This window comes from Chiloscyllium plagiosum, chromosome 4 (genome assembly GCF_004010195.1).
Source record: "Chiloscyllium plagiosum isolate BGI_BamShark_2017 chromosome 4, ASM401019v2, whole genome shotgun sequence".
Classification (NCBI taxonomy): Eukaryota; Metazoa; Chordata; class Chondrichthyes; order Orectolobiformes; family Hemiscylliidae; genus Chiloscyllium; species Chiloscyllium plagiosum.
In genome coordinates this window covers 108,449,540-108,465,534 of record NC_057713.1, presented here as the reverse complement: position 1 = coordinate 108,465,534, position 15,995 = coordinate 108,449,540, and the positions used below count along the sequence as shown (strand labels likewise).

Sequence of the window (15,995 nt, the reverse complement as noted above, 5' to 3'; positions counted from 1 at the left end):
ATTAGACAATGTGTTTTCCCTGGAGTGGGGGAAATCCAGAACTAGAGGGCATAGGTTAAGGGTGAGAGGGAAAAGATATAAAAGAGACCTACAGGGCAACTTTTTCACGCAGAGGGTGGTACATGTATGGAATGAGCTGCCAGAGGTAGTGGTGGAGGCTGTACAATTGTAAAGGCATCTGGATGGACATATGAATAGGAAGGATTTGGAGGGATATGGGCCAAGTGCTGGCAAGTGGGAGTAGATTAGGTTGGGAAATCTAATCGGCATGGACGGAATGGACCGAAGGGTCTGTTTCAGTGCTGTACATCTCTATGACTCTCTGACTGTGACTGTATATATAATGCCAACGAACCAGTAACATTTTGATTCAATTGGTAAAGGCATTCCTGATACTGTACGGCTAGCAATTTTGAACTACTCTATTCAGTCTTCCTTGTACTGAAAGATACCATTAAACATGCGAAGGAAGTCCAGACATCATGGAAGTGTCACAAACTTAAATGCCAGAATCTCACAATGGGCAGCCATTGCAAATAACAGGTTAATGGTTAGTGGATGAAGAATTAAAATAAATTAAACTCTTTCATACTTCAATTAAAGTTATAGCCCACGTTATGTTTTAAAATATTATTGAAGTGACCATTGTTTGATCTGACATTTAATTCAGACATTATAAAAACTAGTTTTGAACTATAGAAATTTGAACTTCCTTGAAGTACAGGTGTTAGAAGAAGAGAGATTGTTTCAGAGACTTTGTTTTGGAAATGAAAACCCAATTAAGGTATCTTTCAGTTGAAACAATTTTGAATGTGTTTTGTTGGAGTTTGTCAGTTGATCACAGCAGAGCTGAAAAATGTGTTGCTGGAAAAGCCAGCAGGTCAGGCAGCATCCAAGGAGCAGGAGAATCGATGTTTCAGGCATAAGCCCTTCTTCAGAATTCAGGAACTAGTGTTTATAATGTCTGAATTAAATGTCAGATCAAACAATGGTCACTTCAATAATATTTTAAAACATAATGTGGGCTATAACTTTAATTGAAGTATTAAAGAGTTTAATTTATTTTAATTCTTCATCTACTAACCGTTAACCTGTTATTTGCAATGGCTGCCCATTGTGAGATTCTGGCATTTAAATTTGTGACACTTCCATGATGTCTGGACTTCCTTCACATGTTTAATGGTATCTTTCGGTACAAGGAAGACTGAATAGAGTAGTTCAAAATTGCTAGCCGTACAGTATCAGGAATGCCTTTTACCAATTGAATCAAAATGTTACTGGTTGATCACAGCAGTCATTTAAATCAGCAACAACTATATTGTCAGCTGTGCCTCAGCAGTAGCACAATCACCTCATCATCAAAAGGTTGTGGGTTCATATCTCACTTGAGAAATGCAAGTACAGCAAACTTTATTTGAAGTGGCGCTCTCGATAAATCGACAAAAACTTATATACCTCAAAAACTGGAAGTTCACACTGTCATCATGATCTTTGTGATGTCCAAGTAGTTAGTTGAAAGTGCAAATAAGGAGGCTTTCTCTTGGTAAGTTTTATTTAAGGCAAAATTGCATTATTACTTAAGTGATTTAAGCTGCAAATAAAGTATAACAGTGACATGTACACACCCGCATCACACTTCTATTACTTAATGTGTGTTTACATTGATTATTGTGGACCTTTAGATCAACCAGAATCTTTGATTAACCGTTACAGTCCTGGTCCCATATGGATTGATTAATAAAAAGTCTGCTGTACATAATTTAGACTTACATTTGAGTGCAGAACTGAGAGTGTACTGCAGTCAAAGGTGATTCTTTTTTGGGATAAGATACTAGACCAGGACATCTGTTTTCTCAGGTGGACATAAAAGATCTCAGGGCCTCATATGAAAGAGCAGGAGGGTTAGTACTGACCACTATTTATTGCTCAGACAAAATCTCTAGAAGAGATGGTCTGATCATTAGTGTTTATGGGAGCTTGCTATGTACCAAAGGTTCAAAAGCACTTCATTAGTTATAAAGCACAATAGGACTGCTTGAGAACATGAAAGCTTCCGAAGAAATACAAGATTTTTCTATTTCTTTTTCATAGAAGTAGTGCAGTCAATGCTATGCTGTTCCAACTCAACAACATTACTGAAGAGCAACAGCACAAAAACAAACATTTTTATGACTTATCATGACATAAGAGGAGTAAAGGGAATACAGGTAAAATATCACAACGATAAAGAGGAAAATGCTGGTGGCTGAAATAGGACCCATTGCAATTGCACAGTCTTTGCTCGTGCATGAGTCTTGCAGAGACATTTAAAGATCTCAACCTCATAGATTCAGGTACAAAATGGAACACAATTTTACAGAACAACATTGTTTAGTTGAGGATCAAGTTTGAGGCAGAATTGAGTCGTATTATTTAAATTTACCATCAGGTTAGTATCTGCCTGAGGCCAATGATTGTCTGCTGTTAAAACCATTAATGAACACTGTTCAACATCAATGATAGCTGTAGGATACCATAATTGATGCTGATGAGGTATTAAGAGCCTGCAATCCAAAATATGAGTTTGTAACTTTCTGAAGATCCACATTAGGGGAGATTTGTACAACATTGACATAGTGACTTGAAGAGGGGCTCCAAAGTAAGTGTACATAAACATGACAAAAAGCATTTGGTTCTTTAGCATCAGCAACCTTCCCTCTGGAGTCTCCAGCAAAATGCAAGAAAACAGTGGACAATAACTGAATTAACACAGTTGCGAACACTGGACTTTAAAAGACAGATGAATTTTGGACTATCTCCTTTAACTTGAAGTGAAACAGAACATTCTGGAAAGGAGTTGATGATGGTGTTGTACTGAACACTACCACCCGGAGGCAGATCTGAATGGGGGTAAAAGGAGAGAAAATCAGGAATAAAACCAATGAAATATCAAGTGACATTTTGCACATTTGTAATGCTTTCCCATTAGTGACTCACAACAAAGAAACAACTTTGTTGTGAGATAGTGAGAAAGAGGGAGACAAAGCAACTAATGCAGTGTGGAACAACAAAGCAGTTACTGCTGTGAAGAGCAGTAAAGGATTGTTTTTGTGTAAACAAAATGTTTTTGAAGCAGTACGTTTGTGACAGATTTTTGATTAAAAGGAAGGGGCAGAACTGACAACTCCTGGAGACTTATGGAATAAGGAATTGCTGAGGTGAGACTTGCTGATGAAATTATGACCTGAAAAATTCAGGGTACATGGAATAATTTTCAAAGGACACTGGAAGTTACAATCCAGTGCAGCAGGAGCAGTGAGCCTGCTGAAGAGTCACAAGTAACTTTGAACTTGTTCTTATAATGATCTGACGCAGTACACAGCAAATGGGGTAGTAAGGCCTATGTAGACCATAACACCAGAAGATACAGGAGCAGAATTAACACCATTCAGTTCGTTGAGAGTGCTCTGCCATTTGATCATTGCTGATATATTTCTAACCTCATTCTCCTAACTCTCACCGTAACCCTTGATCCCCTTACCAATCAAGAACCTATCTATCTCTGTCTTAAATACAATCAATGACCTGGCCTCTATAACCTTAGTGGCAATGAGTTCCACAGATTGACCACCCAGGAATGCATTGTACTTGTGATTTCCTAGCATCTGGCAATTCCCAACAAACCAGTTTTAATGTTTCATGTTAGAGAAAGCCAGTGTCTACTCAGACGTGGCTACACACAGTAGACTTAGACCAGGTACTTTCTGTGGTTCCTATTCATTAACAATTAGCAAATTGGCTGTGAGGCACTGACTAAATCTTTCTTCACAAAGTTCTTAAGTCCAGCAACCTTAAGTATCTCGTAGCTATCTTTCTGCTACCACTGTTGTACATGGGCTGGGCTGCTGGAGATAGTAGAACAACTTAAGCATTATCAGTCCAGCAGTCACCAGCTCCTGTTATGGTGCTGGTGATGCATTCATCCTGTTGTTCCTCACTCAGCCAATGACATATTCCAAAGTGTGGGCACTCCCAACAGTCTTATAATGTCCCTTAGTGCCTCCCAAAATTTCAATCACTGCCCTTAGGACTAAGGCTGCAGGTAAATGTGAACACCACCAGCTGTATTTCCCCTCCAAGTCACACAGCTCCTTCACCATTCTTTCATTGTCACTTGGTCAAAGTCCTGGAATTCCCTACTTAAAAGGATGTCGAATAGCACAATCCAAGGGTCTCAGCAGTTCAAGAAGGCTACTCGGCACCATCCCCCAAGTCCCTCCTCCCTATCTTTTATCTTAGCCTGCTGGACCAACTTTCCTCATTCCTGAAGAAGGGCTAATGCCCGAAACGTCGATTCTCCTGTTCCCTAGATGCTGCCTGACCTGCTGCGCTTTTCCAGCAACACATTTCCATACTCGGCACCATCTTCCAAGGATAATTCCGGGTGGGCAATAAATGTCAATGAAGGCCATACTCCATGAATAAATCAGATACATCAATAAAATTGGATATCTGGCTGTCAATCTAGGCTTCTAAGTCATCAATAAATATGGTGAATGGTTGAGGACCCAACACGGATCCCCATGGAACACTACTAGTCACATCCTGCCAATTAGAGAACCTGGCCATTATCTCTACTCCCTGACCCCAGCCACTTAGCCAATTTCCTAACCAAGTCAATAATTTTCTTTCAATTGCTTGAGCAGCTTCACAACAGTCTTAAGAGGGACTTTATTGAATGCCTTCTGGCAGAACAAATCAGAAGATAATACACCTGCGGATCCAACTACTTTTAATTTTGAAAATCAAACAATGATGAGGGAAATCATGGGATGTGTATCAATACTTCCTCACATCTGTTATATGCTTTTCATTATATATTTTCCAATCTGAAACTGCAGTTAAAGTTATCTTTAAGATTAAACAGACTTCCTTGCTTTTGAAAAGGAATAAAATTTGCAGTTTAATAATGTTGTTTACTGCAGCTAATAGCAGCACTGAATTATACAGTATAGAATGCCCATTGTGTCTCTGCTGATATTTTGAAAGAATAAGATCTTTAGTCCCACTATCCTGTCTTTTTTTCTGTTGCTCTGACCATGTTCTCCACTCAAGTAGTTATCAAATTCCCTTTTGAAAATTACTAGTGAATCTACTTCCACCATCACCCTTTCAGTACATGCATTCCAGATCATAAAAACTTGCTGTGTAAAACAAATTCTCCTGCTGCACTCTGATTCTTTTCCCAATTACCCTTAAATCCATTACCAACTTGGTACTGGAAACAGTTTCTCCCAAATTATTCCATTGACAATGATTTTGAACATTTCCGTACCTAATCTTCACAACTCTAAATGGAACAACCGCAATTTCTCTCGTCTCCCCGCAAGTTTTACATATCTAGTAGGAGTAAATGTTACGTGCTTCCTCTGAAACACATTGATATCTTTGCTAAGTATGATGCCCAACAGTGGAAACAATATAGCAGCAGGGGCCTAAACTTTAGAAATTAATTCCATCTTTTGATGGTTCTCAATGCGCACTAGCAGGTTAATCAGCCAGTCACTTACGAGATACATGACCATATGAAACAGTCATGAGGAGCTGATGTCAATGCAACACTGTAGCATTTGCTCATCTTGCTTATTTGCTCACCTGTCATGTTTTAAAAGTAAGTCAGGGCTCATTCTTTTTATTTTAGAAACAGTCCCTCAAAGTTAAACTTCCAGTATGGCAAGTAATGGATACAAATGGATAATGAAGAATCTCTGCATTCTATATGATATCAAGCCGAGGCCTCCCTGTGATCATGAAACCGAAAAAATGTCTCATCTTCCCAGGTCCACTTTCAACAGTGTGTCAGTGTCTTAAAACATGCTCTTACTTCTTCTGTACAATCAAACAATTGAGCTGTTAAGGCTGCTTACCAGCCCTGTACATTTATCAGAACTCTGCTCCTAATCTGACTGCTACTTAACATGAGGAAAGTATTGTTGAGTTACTGGTATAACATTTAGTTTAAATAAATAGCATGTTAACCTCGCACTGTTTAATCCACTCGGTCTGTATAAAATTTATCCAATTGTGAGTTCAGGGGACCATGCTACTGTTATTTTAAAAATTGTGGCACCAATCATCTTATTTAGTTTTCTAAACCTTATATCTAAAATATATCAAATGAATCTTTGAAAAAAAGTCTTAAATGGTTGCATTTGAAAGTCTTTAAAGGCTTGATTTAGTTTGGATTTGAGCTGTAACAATCCCATCTCAGGAAAACTAAATTTCCTCTAACAAGTTAAGCACAGTGACCAAATTTCAGCTGTTTGGTTGCTTCATATCAAGGCAGCATCTAAATAGACAGATTTGGGTTAGTACAATGTCAGATTAACATGTTACGGATTTAAATTTCACTAGCTTGTCATCCAAGGAAATATAAACCTAACAAAGACTCTGTTTACAGTGCCAAGTTCATCACTTAGTAAATCAGGTCTGCACATAACGTGGCATTTTTTACTCTCACACCCACAGAAGAGAAAAAACAAAGGAAACCTCACACTTTCTAACTGGTGTGAGCAAATAGGTATCTTCCTCTTGCAAAGGTCATTGTTCAATTGAGACAGTCACTGGTATGCTCACCCTTCTCCTAGAAAAAACAAATTGCCCAAGTCCAAGATCTCAAGGGCTGTAAGTGGTTTCAAGGTCTATTGGGAGTCACTCTGCTTACAATATAAACACAGCGTTAACGACAGAGAGGCTCCCTGCTGAGCACTGAACACAATCACACCTTCATAAATGTTAAAAGACCCCAGAGATACTTGTGGCAGGTTTTGATCTCCAAGAATGAACAGCTGCTCTCAGTGCTTAACAGCAAGCTACACTTTTTACTAATGTCTGTGGTAATTACAAAAAAAAAGTTAAGTTCTTCAAAGCTAATTTTATGATATATTGAAAGCAAAATCACCAACCTTGATGTCTTACATGCCTGGAATTCAACACAAGATTCTGCTCTCTTCTGGAGAATGTTCTGATTGAGGATCAAAACTAATTCTGTCCAGGACACCCACTCCAAACTGCTTTGTAGTGACTCCTGCAGCAATGATTATGTATATGAAGGTCATAATCAAGTAGGAGAAAGTGAGGACTGCAGATGCTGGAAATCAGAGTCAAAAAGTGTGGTGCTGGACAGGGTTAGCTCAGCTATTGCACACCAATCTGCCATGATGGAACACACATTGTCCAGACTCACATGAAAATAGGGTTATCATTTGCATTTGATTTCTACGCGTAAACTGGACATCATACATGCAATTTATATTTGCAGATGATCTGTAGATGGACTCCACAGAAAAACATTTTTTTTTGACAATTTAGTTGATGGATGTTACATTTGGAATGGATTTTTCTATTAATGTAAATATTTCCTGACATATATATTACTTCCTACATCAGCCATAGCTAGCATAGGAAACTATTAGAAGTCCTCAATTATTAATAAGATAATGAATACAATCTGCTTCTTGATTCTGGACTCTTGCAATAGCATTAAACCTTTTTTGAAGCTAAAAACTATCATTAGCAAGATTAGCAAATTAACCTTCAAGTCGGCATCCTGAGTTCAAGAAAGAAGACACATAAAAACACATTGGGTTTATTATGACTTACATAGAAAATCACTCGATGTGCTGCAGACTTTATCTTTTTCACCAAGGTTTGTGCAGTTCTCCTATTAAAGTTGCAGTTCATAATGGCAACAAACCTGAAGATGCCAATCCAACTAAGGTTAAATAAAAATAAAGTGCTGGAGAAACTCAGCAGTTCTGCCAGCATTTGTGGATACAGAAACAGGGTTAATACTTTAGGACCAATATGACTTTCCCAGATTTACATTTTAACCTTCAGAAGTCGAAAGTCAATAAGTATCGTTCATACAATAGGTATTTTCAGCCAAGTAGGCCCGAAACTGTGGAATTCTTTCCCAAAGCGTCTCCACTTCCAGCTTGCTTTACGACCTCCTCCAAGATGTACAGTAATCATTAGTCTAAGTTTTCAGACAGTGAACTTTGGCTTTGTATCAGTAATGTATAATTGCACTCCAGTGCAAAGTACTTTTGAATGTTTTACTATATTTAAGGTACTATGGGTGGAATCCTTTCAAATTTTGATTATTGTGTCAATGCTTTCTTTACAGGGTCAATATTTGCACCATTATTGTTGCCTTAGTCAACGTAAGGTAGTCCATTTGATTTTATTCCTACTTTCCTTACTATTGCCTGATTCAACAGAGTGACTTGCTCGGCCATTTCAGGGGACAGTTGAGAGTCAACCACAGTGTTGTAGGCTTCAAATCACATTTGGGCAGTTTCCTTCCCTAAAGGGCATTGGTAAACCAGATATGTTTTCGACAACAATCCTTTCGTAGACATTATTTTTATTGAATTCAAATACCACACACTGCCAAGGTGAAATTCAAAATCCAGGTTCCCACAACATTCCCTCAGTATCTGCATTACTAGACTGGTGACAATACCACCAAGCCATCGCCTACATCTCTGCTGATGGTAAATGAAGAAATTCCCAGGTGTTGACACTCAGGGAACTGCTGGAAACCAGGCAACTGCTTGCAGGAGATGTTTCCATGGTGTCGTCAATAATGGCGTTCAGATAAATACAAATGCAAGCACAGAAGCATCAGTGTGCATGTGTGTGTGTGTATGCGCGCGCGTGTGTTTATTTTTTCTCAAACACCCTGGCCATTAGCTCCCAGCAGTAAAAGCAAAGCGAAAGGAGGAATGAGGAACTTGACTTTATTCCAGATGCCAAGAGCACATACAGAGGCAGGTAGATACCCAGCCTGGGTCAGCACCGTATACAACCCCCCAAGAAGTCTCTTCACACAACATTCCAGACCACCATCCTGCCCATCACCCTCAGCCCTGTGAGAGTCCACTCTGGCAAGAAGACACTCAGCTTATCTGTGCTCTCTAGATATAGGCGCTTCTAGATCAGTGACCAAAGCACCAAGGCCAATATGCTCCATTGTTGAGCAGACTCCATTGGCAGATAGGCTTCCTCCACCTCAGCTGCCAACCCAGAGGCTACATTGAGACATGTGGGAGGGAAAGAAAGGGAGAGACCTTTGAGGGCAAATTGGTGGCATGGTTAACACTTCATGTTCTGACACATATAAATATGTATAGTCACCTTTTTGTGTGCCAATGCCTCAAATGCAGTCTTGAAAGTCCTGAAGGCAACTATCCATATCCTGAAATTCTGTTCCATGGTCGAAGTGTGAGGTGAGCAGTTGCTGCACCATGAACAAGCAATGGGTCATCGCAGAGGCCTGTGACTTTGTGTTCCATCTCTCCACATGTACAGACACTGATATTACATCACAGACATCAATGGGGTTCAGTCACAAGCCTGCATGAAATGGTTGTGAGTGGCTGGGTCAAGGAGATGGACTGCACACAGTCAGATCGTGTCAAAGGGTCACAAGGCACGCAGTGCTCAACCTTTGCTGTCTGGTTGTGTGTTTCCTGTGTTGCCCTTCAAAGGCTCGCACATAACTGTAAGTTGAAAGAACTCACAGATGGCAGCATTTACCCAGTTCATTCTGGGCTGTGGTCGCAACCATTTTCATTTCCATTGTGCACTGAGTAGGTGGCTGAAAATGTGTTGCTGGAAAAGCGCAGCAGGTCAGGCAGCGTCCAAGGAACAGGAGAATCGACGTTTCGGGCATAAGCCCTTCTTCAGGAATGAGGAAAGTGTGTCCAGCATGCTAAGATAAAAGGTAGGGAGGTGGGACTTGGGGGAGGGGCGTTGGAATTGCGATAGGTGGAGGGAGGTCAAGTTGAGGGTGATAGGCGGGAGTGGGGTGGGGCGGAGAGATCAGGAAGAAGATTGCAGGTTAGGAAGGCGGTGCTGAGTTCGAGGGATTTGACTGAGACAAGGTGTGGGGAGGGGAAATGAAGAAACTGGAGAAATCTGAGTTCATCCCTTGTGGTTGGAGGGTTCCCAGGCAGAAGATGAGGTGCTCTTCCGCCAACCGTCGTGTTGCCATGGTCTGGCGATGGAGGGGTCCAAGGACCTGCATGTCCTTGGTGGAGTGGGAGGGGGAGTTAAAGTGTTGGGCTACGGGGTGGTTGGGTTGGTTGGTCCAGGTGTCCCAGAGGTGTTCTCTGAAACGTTCCGCAAGTAGGTGGCAGCAGCCAGTCCTCAGATCCTGAGGTCTGGGCTTTACCTCACCTTGTCGGTGAACTCCCAAACACCATCATTTTTTTTTGATGAGCCTCTCTGTTAACCCCATAGGCAATTCACCTTTTCATCCCCACCAACCTGTCTTTCTGTGTTTGAATCTATTAAACTTTCCCCTCCCCATCCCAAGTATGTGTGGTGAACATCAGGTGTTGTAGTTCACTGTCCTCCCCCAGATGCCAGTTTGCTACACACTGTCAACAACCCCACCACCACGCACCCCCACTCCTACATGACTTCTTATTCATCCATGATCCAGTGTCTCCCCACTTTATATACTGAATTGGCCCCCTTCACGATTGTTATACCTTCTGCATCCCAGCTCCTCAAAACACTCTACCCTACTCCTGGTATGCAGTGGACAGCTGAACATGGCCCACTCTCCTACAGGAACCCAGCCAAACAGCCCCAAACTATGAGTGATCAGACTCCTGACTGATATCTGTCCAGCTCCCTTGCTGTGTTCCTGCCACTCCCCAGACTGTGCAGGTATGAATCCCTGAGTCTAACTGCACTGAACAGATGCGGACTGATAACAAGTCTGATCATCAGTGAGGGTTATTGTACCATGACCTCACATATGGCTGGGGGTTGGTTAGCTCACTTGGTTGGTTAGCTGGCTTATAATGCGAGTCGCATGGGTTCAATTCCTAAACCAATTGAGGTTACAATGAAGGATCCTCCTCCTCAACCTTTCCCCTTGCTTGGAGCCTAGTAACTCTCAAGTTTAACCACCACCAATTATCTCTCTCACACACACACAGAGCAGTCCTTTGGTCTGTTAAAAGTATGGCGATTTTACTTTTACCTCATACATGGTCATTTGTTTGAAGTACATGGCGTGTTAGCTGATAAGTTGTGAGAGTGATGCAGCAATGTACAATATGCTGGCTTCTAACAAGCATGACAGGCTGTCTGGCTTTGCGTCAGCACTAAATAGCAAGGCAAGTGGGTAGCATTATGAGTTTTTAAGCGGGGGGGGGGGGCAAAGTGCAAGAAGGCAAGGAGAGATACTGCAAGCCTCCAAATAGGCATTAAGTGACTGAGTTCTAAGAAAGCGAGCGAGAATCCCAGAGATGCAGCCTGCTCCAACCCATGAGCTGGGTGCCTATACCTGGGCACAAAATGATCTTGCCACAGCATTTCAATAATAGTTGCCACATGCTTCAAAGTGCAGCAGTGATGTGTCATGATGGCATTGATAGGCTGGCACGTATTGGATGCGAGCAACCATGGGCCTGGGTGCATGTGGCCTCTGTCCTGCTTTGGGATGTTGGTGCCAGATATCTAAGATGGCAGTCCAGAGGAGCAAGCAGGAAAAGGGACTTCCACGGTGAAAATTCTCAAGCATCTTATTTTTTCAGTGGTTGGTAGGAGAGGAAGTTTCATGTTAATGACGTGGAATGTGGAGTTAATTAGGCTCTCAACAAGTAATAAATAATCCCCCTCATAATAGGCATTTTGCCATGCTTAAAGAAAATCTCATCTCGATGCTTGGAACTCTGTTGGAAAATGTAGCTAATTTCCCCCATTTTTGAGGAGGCCCTTGCTGAACTTCTCACATGCTCTCCCAGGTTTCTCACCGTTATGCATTCAAGACCTAGAAATCTGTTCCTAAGTCCTAAGTTCTTAAATTCAATCACTGCAACTATATTATTGAATTTAGCAAAAACAGAAACTGCTGGGAAAACTCAGCAGGTTGAGCAGCATCTGCGGAGAGGAGGCAGAGTTAATGTTTCAGGTCTAGTTTTAAGGACGGGTCACTGGACCCGCAAGATTAACTCTGCTTTCTCTCCAGCAATGCTGCCAGACATGGTGAATTTTTCCAGCAATTTCTGTTTTGTTCTGGATTTCCAGCATCCGCAGTTCTTTTTATGTATTGTTGATCTTAACCATGCCTCCAAATTTCAAAGGTAAGATACACTTTGTGTACTATATTATAAAGTAGGCTGCATACCATTGATACTTACATAATATTGCACAATTCACTCATTTCAGGAAATTAGAACAGAAAATAAACTGCACTGTTAAAAAAAAATTGAGAACACAGGATTTCTGACAAGATTTGAGAACAGTGGCATCACGTTTTCAAAGTTTTATCAGAAACTTTTACTTAACCATGTTGAGGACAAGTTGATAAACTACCCAGCAGGAGTAAAATAAAGTTTATTGAGCCTGTATTATGCAAATAATATAATTAGTCCTTATTAACTGGGTTTTGAGATGGCTCTCCGTTATCTAAACCAATGAAATGTTAATCATTTACTTAGAAAAGGTGACAATGGATTTGCCACTTTCTTTGTTGGCTGCTCCTTAAGATTAACCCTACAACTCACAGTCTCCCACTTTTAACAAAAGCCTGTGACATATCCAAAACAGTAACTCTTTTCAAAGAGATTTGTCTTCCAAGAGCATATTATCTACACAACTGTTTATGCAGACAACTATTGACACTTTGCTCATCTGTAGCTTGGGTTAAGTACATACAGGTCATCAAATGGTGCAATAAAACCATTCAACACCACCATCTCCTCTGAGACATTTAGAAAAAATGGTGGCACATGAATTCTTGCACATGAGTAGCGAGTAACAAGGTCAACCATTAGAAACTACTTCACCAATCCAAAAGGATACAAATCTTCAAGTAAAACTGCAAAAAGATTCCTTCTTAATGCAAAGTGCATATTGCATTCATTTTACTGTAGCTGCACTATGATAAGCATCTTTCAATATATTGTGCTCTTTTCCTTGACAGTGGATGTGTGTATACAAATCTTTCCATAAAAAGTCAATTTGGGAGAAGGGGTAGAAAATAACATTTAAGTATGAAAAGATTATTTAGGAAACAGGAAGAACTGGGAAAACATTCATTAATTTTCTACAAATTAACAAAGTGTGTCATAATAAAAGCATACATTAATAATATATATAAAGTAAATTACTGTAAAATTAGCATTGTCTGCTTAGTGCCCACAAAGAACATGCAATCAAAATTTAACATACTTTCTTAAATATATGCCAATATTCATTTCTTTAAAACAACTGTAAACACATTCATGAACAAATTGAGTTCTTTAGGGTCTAGTAGAAAATTTAAAAATAAATAAATCAAAGAAACAATTTAACAAGTTCCATTTTGGACTTGTTTGATAGGATAAATTTGTTACATTACAATTCAGAAAAGTATGGTCTTAAGATTCTTTCTCCCCAATAAGAAGCAATTCAGCACATAATTGTACTAAAGATGCCATTCAAAAGCAAGTTATTACTTATAAATAGCTTATCAAAATAATCTATTTGTACCTTGTTATCTTTGGATACTCTTTCACATCTACAAACAATTTTATCAAACCATTGAGGGGGCCCATCTCCAAGTTAAAATCAACGTAAGACAGAATAAACCATAAATAAGCTTGAGGCAGTCTTCTACACAAGCAACTGGTAAAACTTAGGAAGTAAGTTAAAAGTGATTGATGGCTCCTTCTGCATTATGCCTTCTTCAAAGAGGGAAGAAACTTGCAGCTCCTGTAACTTCTTTTTTTAAGTATAATCAAGTTAAGACACCTTGGTGTGCCTGCTGTGAGTTTTATAGATTGTGCAGGAGAGTGTGTGATTTTAAAAAAAGAACATTCTCTTCTTTTCTTCAACTGCTTTTATTTGGCAGCCTTAGGGTACTTCACCTCCTGTAAAGATCACATAAATTAAATCCCATCACTCAATCCAACCAGGTAAACTGCAAAGGATAGAATTGAAGGTTTCTCAGCTGCTTGGCTGCTGGGCTGGGACGGGGTGGTGGTAGTGGGGTGACAGAGGTGTGAGCATGATGATGCTCTTAACTGAAGAAGGAGGTGGCGTGACAGCAATCTCTCCCCATCTCTTTAGTGGGGTGATGTATGATGGAATAATCTATCAGAGCAAGAGGGTGGCTGTCGGCACACAGAGAATTTTGCCCTGGCAAAGGCAGGAACCACACTTATTACCAGCAAGTAATTATGAAATTGTACAACACCTCCTCCTTTCTAAGCTGACTTGCATCATAATGTCAGCACAAGGGAACAAATAGAGGACTCCAATCAAAGCATGTCACGCTGATGAATAAAAGTGAAATCCAATAATTATCATTTTCTAATATATACATATTACATAGTTCAAGTGAAAAAAATACCAATTCTTGGCTGAAAGAGATTTCAAAGAGGGCTTTAAAAATGTAATGATAATCTAATTCAAATGATAAAAAAAATTTCTTCACACAAGCAGTAGTGAACCTATGGCATTCTCTACCACAGAAGAGTGTAGAGCCAAATCATTTAATATATTCAAATAAGAGATTATTTTGATAATAAAGGCAACGAATGATATGGGGAGAAAATAGTAATATGGAATTGAAATAGAGGATCAGCCATGATCATGCTGAATAGCAGATCGAGCTTGAAGGGCCAAATGGCCCACTCCTGCTCCTAGTTTCTATGTTTTAAAATATGATTTTCGTAACTCATAATCTCCACAACTGCTTTCTGATTGGTCAGAAGTAATCCTATTCCATGTCAAAACACTATTGTTGGAACAACAGCAGCCTTACTGTTGTGTTCATTACAACCAAATGAGCTTCAGTTCACAAAACAAAGCATAAACTTTACAAATGGTTAAAACAAATTTGCACAACCTGGAGTAATGAGGAAAAAGTCAAGCATATAAAATCCTTCAGAACTTCTATTCTTAATCAATCACGAAAGACCAACGATATTGTTAAAGCCTTTGATCACAGATCTTCTTTCAAGCTCACAATCACAGTTGGGGTGACCTAGGTTTGCAGAAAGAATGGAGAGAATACCTCAGAGACAAAACACAGTGAAATCGGAGCAATCATCAATTCATTCCTCATGAAAAAAGGAAAAAGAACTGATATATCCTATAGGAATATAAAACACAGTCCACCATAAAAGCAGTAAAATAAATGGCACAGCAATCAAATACAAGTCTCAGGTTAAATTAATCCTGACAGCACTTCAAATTCATATTACCAAATCCTGTAATAAAATGCTTATAAAATTCCTTTCAAAAACTGACTGTCCAATATTTTATCCAAAATTTGGAATGAAAATACATTTGGAATGGATTAAAACTCTCAATTAAACTCCAATTTGATTTAAAAAGCAGGAATGCCATGGAGACAATAACTGTTTTGTAGTTTTAGCCATGAACAGCTCAATGGCAACAGAATCAAACAGTCATTTTGTCAAAAAGTATAGAAAGTTTTATTTCTCCCTCTTCTTCCAACAATAAGCACTGAAGGAAGTGTTTGAGTTCCTCTGTCATTTTCAATTTGCTTAGGTGCAATTTGTGTTAATATGGGCTCAGATTCCAGTTCAACCTTTTTGACCAAAGGCACCAGACATCATTACAATTGCTTTCTGAGGTAGGGTGTGCATTCTAAAGCATAACAATGGTTTCAAATGCATCTGACCTCCCAGGTAAATATAAAAGATCCCTTGGATCGATTCAAAGCAGAGCTGGGAAATCTGCGGCTGGATAAGAGTGGTGCAGGAAAAGCACAGCAGTTCAGGCAGCATCCGAGGAGCAGGAAAATCGATGTTTCGGGCAAAAGCCCTTCTTCACGAATACAGGCAGAGTGCCTGAAGGGTGGAGAGATAAATGAGAGGAGGGTGGGGTAGGGAGGAAGTAGCATAAAGTACAATAGGTGAATGGGCGTGGGGATGAAGGTGATAGGTCGGAGAGGAGGGTTGGGGAATGTAACAAAGAGT

At 39.9% G+C, this 15,995-nt stretch overlaps 1 protein-coding gene across 3 annotated transcripts in view; it reads right to left on the bottom strand.

Moving 5' to 3' along the window:
- LOC122549307 (transcriptional activator GLI3-like) overlaps window positions 1-15,995 on the bottom strand; it is a 396,212-nt gene that overhangs the window by 320,548 nt on the left and 59,669 nt on the right. The window contains exon 1 of one of the 3 annotated variants that reach the window (XM_043688908.1): window positions 14,897-14,938. The exons of the other annotated variants lie outside the window; for them this stretch is intronic. Coding sequence (XP_043544843.1) covers window positions 14,897-14,924 — 28 coding nt within the window. The 5' untranslated portion in view covers window positions 14,925-14,938. Of the gene's footprint in view, window positions 1-14,896; window positions 14,939-15,995 lie in introns of those variants that run through there. 3 annotated transcript variants of the gene reach the window in all.